The sequence below is a fragment of the Coregonus lavaretus genome (genome assembly GCF_964263955.1).
Source record: "Coregonus lavaretus genome assembly, contig: HAP1_SCAFFOLD_4614, whole genome shotgun sequence".
NCBI lineage: Eukaryota > Metazoa > Chordata > Actinopteri > Salmoniformes > Salmonidae > Coregonus > Coregonus lavaretus.
In genome coordinates, this window is record NW_028161183.1 from 12173 (window position 1) to 31607 (window position 19435).

General features: G+C 43.7%; 1 protein-coding gene across 1 annotated transcript in view; it reads right to left on the bottom strand.

The window, feature by feature from the left end:
- LOC311121041 (cingulin-like) overlaps positions 1 to 19435 on the bottom strand; it is a gene marked incomplete at its 3' end in the record, with an annotated part of 33461 nt that overhangs the window by 12121 nt on the left and 1905 nt on the right. The window contains exons 2-4 of the mRNA XM_084195582.1: positions 8804 to 9752; positions 8615 to 8703; positions 8445 to 8514 (exon numbers count right to left, since the gene is read on the bottom strand). Coding sequence (XP_084051708.1) covers positions 8445 to 8514; positions 8615 to 8703; positions 8804 to 9751 — 1107 coding nt within the window. The 5' untranslated portion in view covers position 9752. The remainder of the gene's footprint in view (positions 1 to 8444; positions 8515 to 8614; positions 8704 to 8803; positions 9753 to 19435) is intronic.

Consider the following 19435-nt stretch of genomic DNA (forward strand, 5'->3'; position numbering starts at 1 on the left):
AAACAGGGGAATGTTTACCGGTTGCGCAAGAGGTAAAGGGGAAGTCAGATGTGTGGAATAAATGTGACTAGTTGTGGAAAATACTGGAGATCAAGAAAAAGAAGGTAAGGAGCAAGAGCTGCGTGCATATTAGGCTTATGTATGCCAAACAGGTGCTGTATAGATTACAATATAATTTTTATCACCGTTTGGAACAATGTAAACAACACTAAATAAGATAAGTGTACCGGAGTCATTTTTTGTTTTTTTGTCAAGCCTTTATTACAGCAAACACTAAAAACAGTCGCATTAATTCGTGAATGTAATTTCCCGAAATGTAACGGTTTAGGCCCATTTATTGTTTACGCTAATTATTCAATGGTCGCTTTGTTATTTCATTTTCAATCTAAAATGCTTGATTGCATTTCACATCATGAATAACTCATATGCTGTGTGATGACATGAACGAATAAATGATTGATTGATACAGTAGCCTATATACAGTTGAAGTCGGAAGTTTACATACACTTAGGTTGGAGTCATTAAAACTAGTTTTTGAACCACTCTACACATTTCTTGTTAACAAACTATAGTTTTGACAAGTCGGTTAGGACATCTACTTTGTGCATGACACAAGTAATTTGTCCAACAATTGTTTACAGACAGATTATTTCATTTATAATTCACTGTCTCACAATTACAGTGGGTCAGAAGTTTACATACACTAAATTGACTGTGCCTTTAAACAGCTTGGAAAATTCCAGAAAATGATGTCATGGCTTTAGAAGCTTCTGATAGGCTAATTGACATCATTTGAGTCAATTGGAGGTGTACCTGTAGACCTCCACAAGTCTGGGTCATCCTTGGGAGCAATTTCCAAATGCCTGATGGTACCACGTTCATCTGTACAAACAATAGTATGCAAGTATAAACACCATGGGACCACGCAGCAGTCATACCGCTCAGGAAGGAGACGCGTTCTGTCTCCTAGAGATGAACGTACTTTGGTGCGAAAAGTGCAAATCAATCCCAGAACAAAAGCAAAGGACCTTGTCAATATGCTGGAGGAAACAGGTACAAAAGTTTCTATATCCACAGTAAAACGAGTCCTATATCGACATAACCTGAAAGGCCGCTCAGTAAGGAAGAAGCCACTGCTCCAAAACCGCTATAAAAAAGCCAGACTACGGTTTGCAACTGCACATGGGGACAAAGATCGTACTTATTGGAGAAATACCCTCTGGTCTGATGAAACAAAAATAGAACTGTTTGGCCATAATGACCATTGTTATGTTTGAAGGAAAAAGGGGGTAGCTTGCAAGCCAAAGAACATCATCCCAACCGTGAAGCATGGGGGTGGAAGCATCATGCTGTGGGGGTGCTTTGCTGCAGGAGGGACTGGTGTACTTCACAAAATAGATGGCATCATGAGGAAGGAAAATTATGTGGACATATTGAAGCAACATCTCAAGACATCAGTCAGGAAGTTAAAGCTTGGTCGCAAATGGGTCTTCCAAATGGACAATGACCCCAAGCATACTTCCAAAGTTGTGGCAAAATGGCTTAAGGACAACAAAGTCAAGGTATTGGAGTGGCCATCACAAAGCCCTGACCTCAATCCTATAGAAAATGTGTGGGCAGAACTGAAAAAGCGTGTGCGAGCAAGGAGGCCTACAAACCTGACTCAGTTACACCAGCTCTGTCAGGAGGAATGGGCCAAAATTCACCCAACCTTTTGTGGGAAGCTTGTGGAAGGCTACCCGAAACGTTTGACCCAAGTTAAACAATTTAAAGGCAATGCTACCAAATACTAATTGAGTGCATGTAAACTTCTGACCCACTGGGAATGTGATGAAATAAATAAAAGCTCAAATAAATCATTTTCTCTACTATTATTCTGACATTTCACATTCTTAAAATAAAGTGGTGATCCTGACTGACCTAAGACAGGGAATTTTTTACTAGGATTAAATGTCAGGAATTGTGAAAAACTGAGTTTAAATGTATTTAGCTAAGGTGTATGTAAACTTCCGACTTCAACTGTAACTATTGAAATATAGGCCTAAGTAAGTTACGGTATTAAGACTAAACAGGATGTGCTCTTAGGCCTACAGCTCGATGGTGGCTATACAAGGCTGCTATACTAAGCCTAGTAATGATAATGACATTACTTATTATTATAATGCTGATCATAATAATAACAACAACAACAAGATCAAGGAAAAATAGGGTTATTATTATAAATATATTTTTTTTTTCGGACAATTTGGAACACTGTAAACACTAAATCAATAATACCAGAGAGGCTGGTCTAATGAAAAAAAAGTGTAAAGCCCTTATTACAGCATAGTAAAGATTACAAACAGACGGATTTGTGAAATGGTTGCGTGAGGCTTGGTGCTCACGGAATCAGTAGGCTATCAACCAAACAGGCAACACAAGCAGGATCTGCCTTATTTCTGTAGATACACAGTACCAGTCAAGAGTTTGGACACTCCTACTCATTCAAGGGTTTCTTTATTTTTATTATTTTCTACATTGTAGAATAATAGTGAAGACATCAAAACTATGAAATAACACATATGGAATCATGTAGTAAAAAAGTGTTAAATCAAAATATATATTTTATATTTGAGATTCTTTAAAGTAGCCACCCTTTGCCTTGATGACAGCTTTGCACACTCTTGGCATTCTCTCAACCAGCTTAACCTGGAATGCTTTTCCAACAGTCTTGAAGGAGTTCCCACATACGCTTAGCACTTGTTGGCTGCTTTTCCTTCACTCAGTGGTCCAACTCATCCCAAACCATCTCAATTGGGTTGAGGTCGGGTGATTGTGGAGGCCAGGTCATCTGATGCAGCACTCCATCACTCTCCTTCTTGGTCAAATAGCCCTTACACAGCCTGGAGGTGTGTTGGGTCATTGTCCTGTTGAAAAATAAATGATAGTCCCACTAAGGGCAAAACCAGATGGGATGGTGTATCGCTGCAGAATGCTGTGGCAGCCATGCTGGTTAGGTGTGCCTTGAATTCTAAATAAATCACTGACATTGTCAACAGCAAAAGCACCCCCACACATCACATCTCCTCAGCTTTGCACATCTGGATTTGTGGATTTTCAGCCATTCCTCCTTGCAGATTTTCTCAAACTCTGTTAAGTTAGATGGGGGAGCAGCTGTGAATAGCAATCTTCAAGTTTTTCCACATATTTTCAAATGGGATTTAAGTCTGGGCTTTGGCTGGGCCACTCAAGGACCTTCACATTCTTGTTCTGAAGCCATTCCAGCGTTGCTTTGGCTGTATGCTTGGGTTATTGTCCTGTTGGAACATAAATCTTCGCCCCAGTCTAAGGTCATTTGCACTCTGAAGCAGGTTCTCATCAAGAATTTGCTTGTATTTGGCTCCATTCATTGTTCCCTCTATCCTTACCAGTCTCCCAGTCCCTGCCGCTGAAAAACATCCCCATAGCATGATGCATTTCGCTACACCCGCAATAACATCTGCTAAACACGTGTATGTGACAAATACAATTTCATTTGATGCTGCCACCACCATGCTTCACGGTATGGATGGTGTTACACGGGTGATGAGTTGTGCCTGGTTTTCTCCAGACATAGTGCTTTGCATTCAGGCCAAAGAGTTCAAATATTTTCAGACCACATAATATTTTGCCTTATGCAGTCTTTCACATGCCTTTTTGCAAACTCCAGGTGTGCTCCAGGTGTGTCTTTTTTCTCAGGAGTGGCTTCCGTCTGGCCACTCCCATAAAGCCCAGAATGGTGTGAAGTGGCTGTTGTCCTTCTGGCAGGTTCTCCCATCTCAGCCAAGGAACTCTGTAGTTCTGTCAGAGTGGTCATTGGGTTCTTGGTCATCTCCCTGACCAAAGTAATTTTTGCCTGATTGCTCAATTTGGTTGGATGGCCAGCTCTAGGCAGAGTCTGGGTAGTTCCATATTTTTTCAATTTCCCAATGATGGAGACCACTGTGCTCTTAGAAACTTTCAACACTAAAAATTGTTTTATACCCTTCCCCAGACATATGCCTCATCACAATTCTATTTTCGGAGAGACAGTTCCTTGGACTTAATGGTATAGTTTCTGCTCTGACATGCACTGTCAACTGTAGGCCCCTATATATAGACGACCCTATATAGACAGGTGTGTTTCTTTCTAAATCATGTCCAAACAATTGAATTGGCCACAGGTGTGCTCCAAGTTGTAGTGACATCAATGATGATCAAAGGAAATTGGATACACCTGTGCTCAATTTGGAGTGTCATAGCAAAGTGGTGTGAATACTTATGATATTTATGCATTTCATTTGCAAAACAATCAACAACAAAAAATTGTGTAGATGGTTTAGAAAAAATATATATTTCAAGTTGCAATATGCAGAAATTGCTCCGCCATTTCCTGCTTGCTAAAATTCTAATAGTTTGCCTAATTTCAGTTTGTGACAAAACAAGCAATGTATAATGTCGAGAATCATTGTACCATCTAAACCGTTGTGAAATATCTTTGCAAATAAATACAAATGTTCAGCTGGTGTACAAAACCGAAAGTAAAAGACGCAAGTAAAGTAAAAGACGTACATAGAACAGATCTACCGCTTCTTAGACTTGCTTTCAATGAGGATGACAGATCTATAGCTCCCATTTCTATGTGAATTTGGTCAGGTCGCCCAAAAAGTTACATATTGCAGCATTAATCCATTTTGAAATCAGGCTGTAACACAACAAAATGTGACTCGTTTGAGGAAACTAGGCATATGTCGCGCGTCACTACACAGGAGAGCCATTTGAACGTAAAGTAATTTTTTATCAAAATGCGTTTTTGGCCAGAAATGCCTTCTGGAACATGTGCACTTTCATGTGCCTTAATAACAAACTTGTATGCCATCTGTAAATATGAATAAAATTGTTAACATTACGAGCCTAGTTGGTTTAGCCACCGAAAAAGACAGCAACCTTCCCGCTAGCCATGATTGGCTGAGATAATGAGTGGGCTGGACATGCCGAGAGATGAGTTCGGATTGGTCTGCCATGTAGCACGCTTCTGTCTATAACGTGAGCTGGTCGGTATGTGTAGGTAATCCTTTCTAACACGGCTTGTTTGAAAGATATCACGTAGTAGAACTTCATAAATGTTGCTCTACAATTTCTGGAGGACTGAGTTTTGAAATCAGTGGAATTAGAGTATGATAGCTAAGGAGATGGAGAAAATTCTGGCGTTTGATTGCAAATATGCAGACGGAGTCAAAAAGACAACACACAGAAGGCTGTGGTATCAAACACCTGTCTCTGGATTACATCTTCAAACTAAGAACAACCATGGCATCCGTGACAGAGAGGGAGAAGCATCCATGTATACGGGTAAGAGAGTCTAGCTAGCTACATTTTCAGATATTACACGTTTCTAATTTTGTCAGAAACTCATTTTCATTTCAAGTTAAAGTGTACCGTTAGCTAGCTAACGTTAGCTGGCTGGCTCGGTAGCTAATGTTACGTGTTTGATCTGTGTAGTAATATTATTCGTATCTCAGAGCCATTTGCATTGCTAGTTATAGCATAATTTTAGCTAGGTAACATTGAACCTGGTTGGTTAGCTACCTGCAGATTCATGCAGGGTAGTAACCTTATGAGTTGGGATTATGGTTCATTGCTTCACTAGTTAGCTAGCTACAGTGGGGAGAACAAGTATTTGATACATTGCCGATTTTGCAGGTTTTCCTACTTACAAAGCATGTAGAGGTCTGTCATTTTTATCATAGGTACACTTCAACTGTGAGAGACGGAATCTAAAACAAAAATCCAGAAAATCACATTGTATGATTTTTAAGTAATTAATTTGCATTTTATTGCATGACATAAGTATTTGATACATCAGAAAAGCAGAACTTAATATTTGGTACAGAAACCTTTGTTTGCAATTACAGAGATCATACGTTTCCTGTAGGTCTTGACCAGGTTTGCACACACTGCAGCAGGGATTTTGGCCCACTCCTCCATACAGACCTTCTCCAGATCCTTCAGGTTTCGGGGCTGTCGCTCGGTAATACAGACTTTCAGCTCCCTCCAAAGATTTTCTATTGGGTTCAGGTCTGGAGACTGGCTAGGCCACTCCAGGACTTTGAGATGCTTCTTACAGAGCCACTCCTTAGTTGCCCTGGCTGTGTGTTTCGGGTCGTTGTCATGCTGGAAGACCCAGCCACGACCCATCTTCAATGCTCTTACTGAGGGAAGGAGGTTGTTGGCCAAGATCTCGCGATACATGGCCCCATCCATCCTCCCCTCAATACGGTGCAGTTGTCCTGTCCCCTTTGCAGAAAAGCATCCCCAAAGAATGATGTTTCCACCTCCATGCTTCACGGTTGGGATGGTGTTCTTGGGGTTGTACTCATCCTTCTTCTTCCTCCAAACACGGCGAGTGGAGTTTAGACCAAAAAGCTCTATTTTTGTCTCTTCAGACCACATGACCTTCTCCCATTCCTCCTCTGGATCATCCAGATGGTCATTGGCAAACTTCAGACGGGCCTGGACATGCGCTGGCTTGAGCAGGGGGACCTTGCGTGCGCTGCAGGATTTTAATCCATGACGGCGTAGTGTGTTACTAATGGTTTTCTTTGAGACTGTGGTCCCAGCTCTCTTCAGGTCATTGACCAGGTCCTGCCGTGTAGTTCTGGGCTGATCCCTCACCTTCCTCATGATCATTGATGCCCCACGAGATGAGATCTTGCATGGAGCCCCAGACCGAGGGTGATTGACCGTCATCTTGAACTTCTTCCATTTTCTAATAATTGCGCCAACAGTTGTTGCCTTCTCACCAAGCTGCTTGCCTATTGTCCTGTAGCCCATCCCAGCCTTGTGCAGGTCTACAATTTTATCCCTGATGTCCTTACACAGCTCTCGGGTATTGGCCATTGTGGAGAGGTTGGAGTATGTTTGATTGAATGTGTGGACAGGTGTCTTTTATACAGGTAACGAGTTCAAACAGTTGCAGTTAATATAGGTAATGAGTGGAGAACAGGAGGGCTTCTTAAAGAAAAACGAACAGGTCTGTGAGAGCCAGTATTCTTACTGGTTGGTAGGTGATCAAATACTTATGTCATGCAATAAAATGCAAATTAATTACTTAAAAATCATACAATGTGATTTTCTGGATTTTTGTTTTAGATTCCGTCTCTCACAGTTGAAGTGTACCTATGATAAAAATTACAGACCTCTACATGCTTTGTAAGTAGGAAAACCTGCAAAATCGGCAGTGTATTAAATACTTGTTCTCCCCACTGTACATGTCTAAACAAAAGACTCCACTATGCAAGTAACCATTTCAATAGAATGTTCACGTCACTGCGACAACTGTCGATAGACGTAGCTGGTAAATTCGCTCTGGCTATCTACTCCGATTTCAGAGCACTCTCGTCTGAGTGTGCCAGAGCGCAGAATAACTGACGAAATTACGAACGCTCAACAGCCGTTGAATATGGCCGGTGTCAGTAAACATTGGCAAAAAAGCGTAATTAAATTGTTGCCAGCAGCACAGTTGCAGTCACCAACGCTCTGAATAACATAAAAACAGCCTAACCAGCTCTGCTAGGGCGAGTAAACTGGTCAGAGTGAGCTGTTCTCTCATTTGTGTCTGGAAGTAGCTAGCAAGCTAGCCAACGTTAGCCAGTTAGCTTGGGTGCTTGACTGCTGTTAGGACAGAACGCTCGGATCAACTCTTCGGCCAGAGCGTCCAGTGTGCGCTCTGAACGCTCCCGAGAGCGAAACGCTCTGAATTTACGAACGGACAATCTGACAACGCTCAGTTTACGAATGCCCAGAGCACACTCCAGATTAAATTTACGAATAATAAAAATAATAATAATATGCCATTTAGCAGACGCTTTTATCCAAAGCGACTTACAGTCATGCGTGCATACATTTTTTGTGTATGGGTGGTCCCGGGGATCGAACCCACTACCTTGGCGTTACAAGCGCCGTGCTCTACCAGCTGAGCTACAGAGGACCACAGACCACAGACTCAGACGAACACACCCGTAGTATAAACCAGCCTTTAGTCTTGAAATCTTTGGTTGTTAAGTACATGGCCTCACATGTGAATCCTTAAAGAGATGGGTGGGGCTAAAGCTTAAGAGGGTGTGAACGATTCTGAATGGGTGTAGACAAAGAAGAGCTCTCCAGTAGCTGTACCAAAACATTCAAGGGTCATTTTCTCAAAATTGAGGTTACAAGTTTATCAACCTTCAAAGCAGAATTACTTTCCCATTGTTCCTCATCTGTAGTGTATGACATACCATTTTCTAGCTCTGAATCTCTACTTTTATCCAATGTAAAAAACACTATTTCAAATTTTGCTACATAGGACTGAATCGAGCCTGTGGTCACAAATGTAGAATAAGTCAAAGGGTATGAATTCTTGAGTCCAGTACTACTGAGGTGTATAGAGATGTATATTAAAGTACCTTGAGTCCCTGGATCTTCTGGAAAATCACCCTGACTTTGTGTCTGATGATCGAGTCACTCTCACTAGTCCTGAGGGGTGAAGAAAAACAGGTCAAACACACATGGTCAGAAGGATGTTGATAACTGGCCTGAAGTAATGGTGAATGACACAGTAAGATAAATGCTGTACCCTTCTCTGAGGATGTTGTAGATGGTCTGCATGACCTGCTCCTCCTCACTGGTGACCTCTGAACTCTGAAGCAGAAGGTCAGGGGTCACCTTTAGACAGAGCTCAGTGTTAGTACGTTTTTAAACTTTACTGGAGGTATTGATAGTGTACTAGTTAGTAATCGCTCTCCCCTCTTGTCCAGTCTCTTACCAGAGGGTCTGTCCGATTGGCTGACGGCGTCTCCACAGCGACAAACCTCCCTGGCGGAGCCCACGGATTGGCTGGTTGGACCATTGCCTTGCCGACGGAGCCTTGGCCCTGCCCCAGGCTGCAGTGAGTGGAGGAGGGAGGGGAGGAGTAGGGGTTGGGGGCGTGGGAAGGGGAGGTGGTGTCTCTAGGGTCCTCTGCTACAGGAGAGCGCCCCCTCAGTTGTCCTCTGGTACTGCTGCTGCCGTCAAACCTGCTGATCAGTCTGTTGACAGGGTTCTGGCGGTGGGGCTGTGCTGGGTAAGGGGTGGTCTGGGGGTGGGGGTTTGCCGTGGTCAGGGGGGGCTGCACTGTTTGGGAAGGATGGAGGTCAAGGGCATACTGACTCCCCCCTCCCCTCCCCAGTGACCCATTGAGCCCGGACTGATACGACCCACACATTACATTGCTCTCCATACCCCCCTCCCTCACCCCTCCTCCATCCGTTCTCTCTTCCGCGACCCCAATCCCTCCATCCAGGTTCCCATAGCTACCAGACCTCCCATCCCCTGGTGGTCTCCCAAATCCTCCTCCCCCCTCACTCTCCAGTAATGAACCATGTGACTGTGCCCTGCGTAGCGCCCCTCCCTGCCCTCCTCCTCCCCCCTCTCCCGCTCCTCCCTGCCCCCCTCCCTCCTCTCTGTCTCTCCTGCGGGGCAGACTGCTGCAACCCGGGGGGTAGTGGGTACGGAGCTGCACCCCGTACGAATCTCCCTTCGGGCCCCCGTCCTTCAGAACCACATAGGGCTGTCCGGCGATGCCCTGGACCCTGACAGCCACCCCGTACTTCGAAGTGGAGGGGGGCTTGGGTCTGGGCTGGGTTGAGGGGATCCCCCCTCCAGAGTCGCTGATGAAGCGGATCTGAACCCCGTAGTCCACGGGGCTCTTACGACCTGACGACGGAGTACTCATACTGGAGAGAGAGAGAGAGACACACAGAGAGACAGAGAGAGAGAGAGAATATCAGTACAGCTATTCCAAGTCTCATACTTTAAAGAAGTGAATGTGACAGCAGTCATTTATTGTTTGCTCTCCCGGGAAAGTATGTAAACTGAATATCTGACTGGTATGAATGTCATGCAGACACAGAGAAAGAGAGGGTGGACTGTGTGTGTTTGTATTGTGTTTGCAAGTTACAAAGGTGTGTGAGAGAATGAGTCTCAGTGGAGTTGCTTTAGAACGGACTTTGTTCTTATTGACCTTCATTATTCATTAAACTGGAAACACACACACTACTTCCCACTCTCTGACTCCCCTTACGTGTGTGTGTCACACACTTCTCCCAGTGTACTCCTCGCTCTCTCTTTACTTCCACTTGGTTTAGTTTCCTCTTTTCCTTAGAAATCCCTGCCTAGGCCAGCCCTGCCCAACCAGCCCAGCAAAGGTGAGTCTCCTTCCTCAATCTAGGATCTTTATTAGATCACTCAACTGTGATCACACATGATCCACAGCCACTCCTTGTGAATGATCCTCCCTCTGTTTCCCTCATTCCGTCAACTCAGTCTCCCTCCCTCCCTCTCTCCATGCCCCTTTCTCACTTGATCTTCATCTCTGATGTTTTTAGACTGTTGATGTCTGACTGTTCATGTCCATGTGTTGAAATGTCTCAGGAGTTCCAGTCTCCCTCACCGTCTCGCTCTATGGTTACCTGTGCCACGTCAGCTCTCATCACTAGGTCATTACACTGCATGCCTCATTAACATGGTCAGCTCTCATCACTAGGTCGTTACACTGCATGCCTCATTAACATGGTCAGCTCTCATCACTAGGTCGTTACACTGCATGCCTCATTAACATGGTCAGCTCTCATCACTAGGTCATTACACTGCATGCCTCATTAACATGGTCAGCTCTCATCACTAGGTCATTACACTGCATGCCTCATTAACATGGTCAGCTCTCATCACTAGGTCGTTACACTGCATGCCTCATTAACATGGTCAGCTCTCATCACTAGGTCATTACACTGCATGCCTCATTAACATGGTCAGCTCTCATCACTAGGTCGTTACACTGCATGCCTCATTAACATGGTCAGCTCTCATCACTAGGTCATTACACTGCATGCCTCATTAACATGGTCAGCTCTCATCACTAGGTCATTACACTGCATGCCTCATTAACATGGTCAGCTCTCATCACTAGGTCATTACACTGCATGCCTCATTAACATGGTCAGCTCTCATCACTAGGTCATTACACTGCATGCCTCATTAACATGGTCAGCTCTCATCACTAGGTCGTTACACTGCATGCCTCATTAACATGTCTCCTTTGCACTTATAACCAACCAACTACAACAACAGGCACTGACCCCGTTCCCACTCGTTCTCTCTCCTCCTCTCCCTCTTTCACTTACAGACTAACTTTAATTATCCCGCTGCCTCTCTCTCTCACTGAAACACACAAAAACAGAGAGTACACAGTTTCTCCTCTCTTATCAGTGTGTGCCGTGGTGGTGATAACACCAATGTCATGCTCTTGTTCCTGTGGATAGGAAGCCCTGCCCCCACACATGCCTGTACTCCTCATACACACTCTGGAATTAATTGTGTACAAGCACGCACACACGCACGCTCACAGGTGACCAGTGGTGTTGTAAAGAGGGTCAGTGAAGATCTTGGGTGCAGTTTATATATGGCGTCCAGTATAAATCAAAGCCCTGGCTCTCTGAACCTATTCAGGGAGAGGGAGAGAGAGTTTAAGTACACCATCTCCCTCAGTGTTGAGGTAGCCTAACCATACCTCTCCCTCAGCATTGAGGTAGCCTAACCATACCTCTCCCTCAGCGTTGAGGTAGCCTAACCATACCTCTCCCTCAGCGTTGAGGTAGCCTAACCATACCTCTGCCTCAGCGTTGAGGTAGCCTAACCATACCTCTCCCTCAGCGTTGAGGTAGCCTAACCATACCTCTGCCTCAGCGTTGAGGTAGCCTAACCATACCTCTGCCTCAGCGTTGAGGTAGCCTAACCATACCTCTGCCTCAGCGTTGAGGTAGCCTAACCATACCTCTGCCTCAGCGTTGAGGTAGCCTAACCATACCTCTGCCTCAGCGTTGAGGTAGCCTAACCATACCTCTCCCTCAGCGTTGAGGTAGCCTAACCATACCTCTCCCTCAGCGTTGAGGTAGCCTAACCATACCTCTGCCTCAGCGTTGAGGTAGCCTAACCATACCTCTCCCTCAGCGTTGAGGTAGCCTAACCATACCTCTCCCTCAGCGTTGAGGTAGCCTAACCATACCTCTCCCTCAGCGTTGAGGTAGACTATTTGAAACAGAGTGGTGTGCAATTTGAGTAAGACAACATTAATAAGGAGGTTGCAGTTAATCTGTCAATCCAACTAGAGGTTTGTGTGTGTGTGTGTTTGAGGCTTGGCACAATTATCGTATAATCATGTAACCGACAATTAAGGACAATAACCTTGAACTAAAAATTATAATCGTTATAATATATTCATTTTAGTAGAGAGGGGATTCAACTTTATATTCAAGTAGATTGTTTACTCAATAGCAGTTTTTCTATTTTTACATGAAGTGGGAAAGTTTCTAATAATTTTACAAGCAGAATGGCACAATCGGAAGGAGAAGGTTCATTTCCAAAAGTTCCCAAGTGGTCAATTCCATTGGTTTTTTAGACAGGGGTGTCACCAAAGCTGTGTGGTATTCATTAGGTATGTCGTAACTAATTTTTACAGATGCATTATAAGCTCACAACATTTTTGCAACAAAAATGACAATAACCGTGACCATTTGCATGACAATTAATCGTTACCCAAAATTCCATAATCGTTACAACTCTAGTGTGTGTAGACAGTTCAGCTCATCACTTAGCGCATACCTTGCCCTAAGACAGCCATCCAAAGTGTGCAATTGAAAAAGCACCCCGTCACTGTACATTAGTGCAGACGACCGTGACACGAACACAGTCACACACACACACACACACACCACCTAATGGCTAAGTGGCAAGTGGTGGTGAAGAGGTGCCAAAGACAGCTACAAGTTATGTCTTTCAGACAGAGGGCAACAGAAAGACAGCTACAAGTTAGGTCTTTCAGACAGAGGGCAACAGAAAGACAGCTACAAGTTAGGTCTTTCAGACAGAGGGCAACAGAAAGACAGCTACAAGTTAGGTCTTTCAGACAGAGTACAACAGAAAGCCTAGGCTATTTATTTCAAATATAGGTCAACAGATACAAAGGATCTTCAACACCAACCTTTCTTTCTGCATGTATAGGCTAATCATCCATAAATCAGTTTTTAGAGGCGCAGTGTTTCTCAATCCCTGGTCCTTGGGAGTACGTTGTTGACCTCCTGACATTGATTTATTCCATTCTACAGTTTAATCTAGGCAATTGGCAACTCTAAGGAGGGAGGAGCATTGCTTGCCTGTCCCTGGTACCGAAAGATATTTGGAAACACTGCTTGCTTGCGCGTGTGTGTGTGTGAGACACAGAGGCTCAGTCTCAGCAGGGAGCATTGACATTGAATAGGACCAAACATAACAGGAACACAGGAGTGGACCCCAGCCATTTCCCTCTCTCATTCCATCTCCCTTTCTATGCCTCTATCTCTCTCCCAATCTTTCTGGGTGTCAGTGTGTCAAGCCACTTCCAACAGGCCAGTTCAGCTGCTAAGCAGTGAAAGGGGACAGTGGAGAGGAGAGGGCCAGGGTAAGAAGAGACAGTCAGGGGAAGGAGGGGGAGCCCATCCTATTGTCCAAACAATGTGGAGCAGAAAATGAGGGCAGAAATGCAACACTCTTCTTCCCCCTGGCCCTCTCCATCTTTCCCTCCCTCCATCTGGCTGTCTATTTGCCTCGCTTGTATCACTGTTCTGCGCCTGACTCTCCCTTCACCTCCCTAACCTCTCCCTATCCCTCCCTCTCACCATCTCCCTAACCTCTCCCTATCCCTCCCTCTCACCATCTCCCTAACCTCTCCCTATCCCTCCCTCTCACCATCTCCCTAACCTCTCCCTATCCCTCCCTCTCACCATCTCCCTAACCTCTCCCTATCCCTCCCTCTCACCATCTCCCTAACCTCTCCCTATCCCTCCCTCTCACCATCTCCCTAACCTCTCCCTATCCCCATCTCCCTAACCTCTCCCTATCCCTCCCTCTCACCATCTCCCTAACCTCTCCCTATCCCTCCCTCTCACCATCTCCCTAACCTCTCCCTATCCCTAACCTCTCCCTATCCCTCCCTCTCACCATCTCCCTATCACCATCTCCCTAACCTCTCTATCCCTCCCCTGGGTTCCAAATCTCTGTCTCTCTCTGGAGAGAAATACATGAGGCAGCTGACCGGACCCCGGTCACACTATGTACTTTAGAGAGAAAAGGTAAGGGACGGTGCCCTCCAGCCTAACAACTGACTGACTACAGTGTGACCAGGTGAAGGAGTCTTCAGATTACTGACTCCTTTAAGGCGTCAGCAAGCTTCTGTTCAGCTGGCGCCTAGCCGAACTCAGCTAGGCGAACCGAGCATGCTCACATACTCCCTTAAAATACCTTTGCTTGAAAAACTAGGGAAAAAAGCGTCAATAGTACTGTTTGTCCATTTTGAGACGCCGTAGCCAGTATACACTTCCTCAAAATAGTCTGAATTAATCTACGATAACTCAAGAAATCTGTCATTAATTTTGACATTTTTGCAGAGAGCTTAGAGGAAATAAAAACACAAATGGACATTAAGATGTTTGGTGCAGTTGTCATTCATCTCTCGTTGAATGACAACAAATACTTTATTGAAGAATCCCTACTGTTGACCAATCACCGACGAAGGGGCGTAGACTTCGGCTACCGACTTCGGCTACCGACTTCGGCTACCGACTTCGGCTACCGACTTCGGCTAGCCTCGAGAAAAACTGTGTGGCCGAACAGCCAAAACAAACAAAGTCTAAAACTAACACAAAAAAAGTCACAAAATGTCATAATATATGCACAAACTCTTCCGAACTGTTTCGGCTGGGAAGCATGCAGACGCCTTTAGTGTCTCCTAACCCGCCGGCTCTACTCTCAAATTGAATTCTCCTGCACTGAATTGAATTAAGGCCACCTCCCTCTCTGGGGAGGGTTAGGAGAATTAGGAGAGAGTGTGGAAAGAGACCACTGTAGTATGGAGTCCTGGCTGCGACTGTCTTTGCTTCATTAAACAGTGATAGAGTAGAGAGCATAAAGTCAGTAGGCTAGAAATCTTTGTTCCTACTTAGCCTCCTCTAAGCTTCATCAATCACGATACAGCACTTGGACTGTGCTCTATAACCAAGGCCTTGTCACTGCATATAGGGCAGTGCTTCAGTGAAAGCACCTGAAAGAGGATAGCCTTACGTGTGTAACTGTCTCCTTCCGTGGTGACACAAATAGATTACATATCATGACTGATGTAGGGCCCTATAAAATCCATTTTTCCAGGTTTCCATTTTTCCCAGTTATTCAGGTTTTCGCTCTCAAAATCACACTAATAGAAAAACTAAAGAATGGATGTTCTATGTCCACAAAAATGCTTAAATCACATCAGACCACTTCTGAGGTCTGGAAAACATCTTATAATATTTTATTTTTGGGTGTAGTTACCCTTTAATTAAAGTAGACACCAGCCAGAGACCATTGGTTTGGTTAGCAATGTTTCTGAAGCGCTCATGTAATTGCAGAGTTTGCAAAACGAAACGGATTGATGCAAATAATCATGATAGATTTCTGGCAGGTAGGCATACGCTACTTTGTAGTTAACATTTAATTGAGAAGGTTTTGGGAAAGCCTTTCTATCTCCATCACATTTTACTGCACTTATCCGGTGTAAGCGAGATACATTTTTTGAACTAAATAAATAAATAAATAAATAAATATATATATATATATATATATATATATATATATATATATATATATATATATATATAACCAGTCAAAAGTTTGGACACACCTATTCATTCAAGGGTTTTTCTTAATTTTTTACTATTTTCTAGTAGTGAAGACATCAAAACTATGAAAAACACATATGGAATCATGTAGTAACCAAACAAAAGTGTTAAACAAATCAAAATACATTTTATATTTGAGATTCTTCAAATAGCCACCCTTTGCCTTGATGACAGCTTTGCACACTCTTGGCATTCTCTCAACCAGCTTCATGAGGTAGTCACCTGGAATGCATTTCAATTAACAGGTGTGCCTTGTTAAAAGTTAATTTGTGGAATTTATTTATTTCTTAATGCGTTTGAGCCAATCAGTTGTGTTGTGACAAGGTAGGGGTGGTATACAGAAGATAGCCCTGTTTGGTAAAAGACCAAGTCCATATTACGGCAAGAACAGCTCAAATAAGCAAAGAGAAACAACAGTCCATCATTACTTTAAGACATGAAGGTCAGTCAATCCGGAACATTTCAAGAACTTTGAAAGTTTCTTCAAGTGCAGTCGCAAAAACCATCAAGCGCTATGATGAAACTGGCTCTCATGAGGACCGCCACAGGAATGAAAGACCCAGAGTTACCTCTGCTGCAGAGGATACGTTCATTAGAGTTAACTTCACCTCAGATTGCAGCCCAAATAAAATGCTTCAAGTAATAGACACATCTCAACATCAACTGTTCAGAGGAGACTGTGTGAATCAGGCCTTCATGATCGAATTGCTGCAAAGAAACCACTACTAAAGGACACCAATAAGATGACGAGACTTGCTTGGACCAAGAAACATGAGCAATGGACATTAGACCGGTGGAAATCTGTCCTTTGGTCTGATGAGTCCACATTTTAGATTTTTGGTTCCAACCGCCTTGTCTTTGTGAGACGCAGAGAAGGTGAACGGATGATCTCCGCATGTGTGGTTCCCACCGTGAAGCATGGAGGAGGAGGTGTTATGGTGTGGAGGTGCTTTGCTGGTGACACTGTCTGATTTATTTAGAATTCAAGGCACACTTAACCAGCATGGCTACCACAGCATTCTGCAGCGGTACGCCATCCCATCTGGTTTGCACTTACTGGGACTATCATTTGTTTTTCAACAAGACAATGACCCAACACACCTCCAGGCTGTGTAAGGGCTATTTGACCAAGAAGGAGAGTGATGGAGTGCTGCATCAGATGACCTGGCCTCCACAATCACCTGACTTCAACACAATTGAGATGGTTTGGGATGAGTTTGTACCGCAGAGTGAAGGAAAAGCTGCCAACAAGTGCTCAGCATATGTGGGAACTCCTTCAAGACGGTTGGAAAAGCATTCCAGGTGAAGCTGGTTGAGAGAATGCCAAGAGTGTGCAAAGCTGTCATCAAGGCAAAGGGTGGCTATTTGAAGAATCTCAAATATAAAATATATTTTGATTTGTTTAACACTTTTTTGGTTACTACATGATTCCATATGTGTTATTTCATAGTGTTGATGTCTTTACTATTATTCTACAATGTAGAAAATAGTAAAAATGAAGAAAAACCCTTGAATGAGTAGGTGTGTCCAAACTTTTGACTGGTACTGTATATGCGTGTTATTATCATTAGCATTTTTGCTAATGGCTTCACAGACATAAGTGCGCAACACACACACACACACACAGGGCATTCCTGTGCCGTTTCAAAAAGATGCATGAAATTACTAATCACTGATGCATTTTTTTCATGTCTTATGATTTAACTTCGACAAATTAATGTATTTTCTAATAAGTTTAATACATTTTCTAATATTGTTGAATTCCATTTTAGTGTCTGGATTCCGTGATTCCATCCGCAACACAGATTTTATAGGGCCCTACTGATGACTGTCAGTCATGAGTGACTGAAATACCAAAGCCTTTCCATATTAATGCTGGTGTCATTAGAACATGTAAATACCACACCAACTTGGGTCCCCAAGACAGTCCTTCAGTTAAGACTGTTTCCTTGGTGATCGGCAATTCATCCCTTCATTCATCCACTCTGCCTCTTTATTACATTCTTGACTTACATCAGACCCCCCCCCCCCCCCCCACCCCCGACTGCCACTGCTCCTCTTTCACAGGCAAACAAACAGCCATTTCTTCCTCTCTCTGATTCTAATGGCGCTCATTGGCATAACAAAGAAGACTTCAGTGTTGCCAAATAGAACACAAACTGCACCATATATAAGCACCTAATACACCCCTCCACATTCCACACTATGTTGCTCAGTAAACATCCCCCTTACATGCACACACTGATCTTCTACCTGCACACTTCAGGGTCTCGCTCTAAGAGCAACCAATCTGTAAACAGTCATCTCTCTCTCTCTTCCTCCCTCCCTCTCTGTAACTCTGTGCCTGTAGCAACAGTAAAAAAGTGCCCTCAGGCTGAACTTTCTCTCATCTGTCATCAATACACTGCTGTGTTAAATTATATATGCTAACAGCCAAAATAATGAATAGACATCAATGTAAAGTTTTAATTCGTATCATCATCTTATCAAACACCTAACACCTGTGATCTTGCATCAGATATGAGACAACACCCTTGCCACTTGGTACTTTCTGTAGGCCACATCTCCATGAGTAATCACTGAATGTTGGTCAATAAAATGACAGAGAATGGTAAATAGCTTAGATAACATATGCTGGGTACAGTGGCGGCTCCTGAACAAATTCTCAGGGAGGGCAATTTTTCTGATGATTTAGGTGACCTACACACATTTTTAAAAAGATATGTCCAGCAACAACATGAAGACAGGGGCAGCATATAAGTCAATACCAGAAGCATTTATTGACTGATCTCAAAAGTGTTGGCTTACAAAAGCAAAATAAGTTATCACAGTAAAAATAATCAAGGGTGTTCTTTCACATTCCTCAACACTGCATAAACAATATGCATTTCCATAAACAAATGAAATATCAGCTGAAAATACAGCATCTTGGTATTTGTTCAGATTGCAGGATCAACAAGAGCTTTTACCACATTTTTTGATATCTGTTTAATCTTACCTTATGGCCTGCACTTGCTTGTGAAGCTGTCGAGGGCACGTTTGATAGAGACAGCATCGATGTCCTTCTTCTGTAGCTTCTGGTACAGAATGTCGACGTGGGGCATGATTTTGTGAAAAAGCCGCAGGAAAAAAATTAAATCTTCATCATGTAGTATCCTCACGTAGCCAGCTGCCTCTCTCAAGGTGTGCTGGTCAAATGAACCCAATGAACCCGTCCGGATGGCTTCAAAACATTATATGAGGTCGTCTCGATTCTCGTAGACAGTGTTCACGACTCTGCTGTTGCTAACCTCATCGTTGTGGCGGCGGACAGCTAGCCTGTATCCCTCATCCAGTTGAGTGGCAATATTCACTCTCCCAAAAGCAGACAATCTCAAACAGCTATATGTGGGTCTTTGACAGCTAATTTTTCTTAATCTTTTCTGAAAGATGGTGCATGTCGGTTACACCAGTCGCTGTCCAAGCGGTGCTGTCTGCTGTGCCGCCTTCAGGGTGGAAGAGTAAGCAGGGGTAGCAAAAAACTGCATTAGCTACATCGCAGCCTGCTAGCCAGGTTTTCCGTTCATACCAATTTTTGGAAAATCCTCGGGTGTAGGACTTCCCCCCTTTAGTAGACACCTGTTGAATTATTAAATTTGGTCTGGGGGGTCCTAATTGTTTCGTTGCCAATTTAT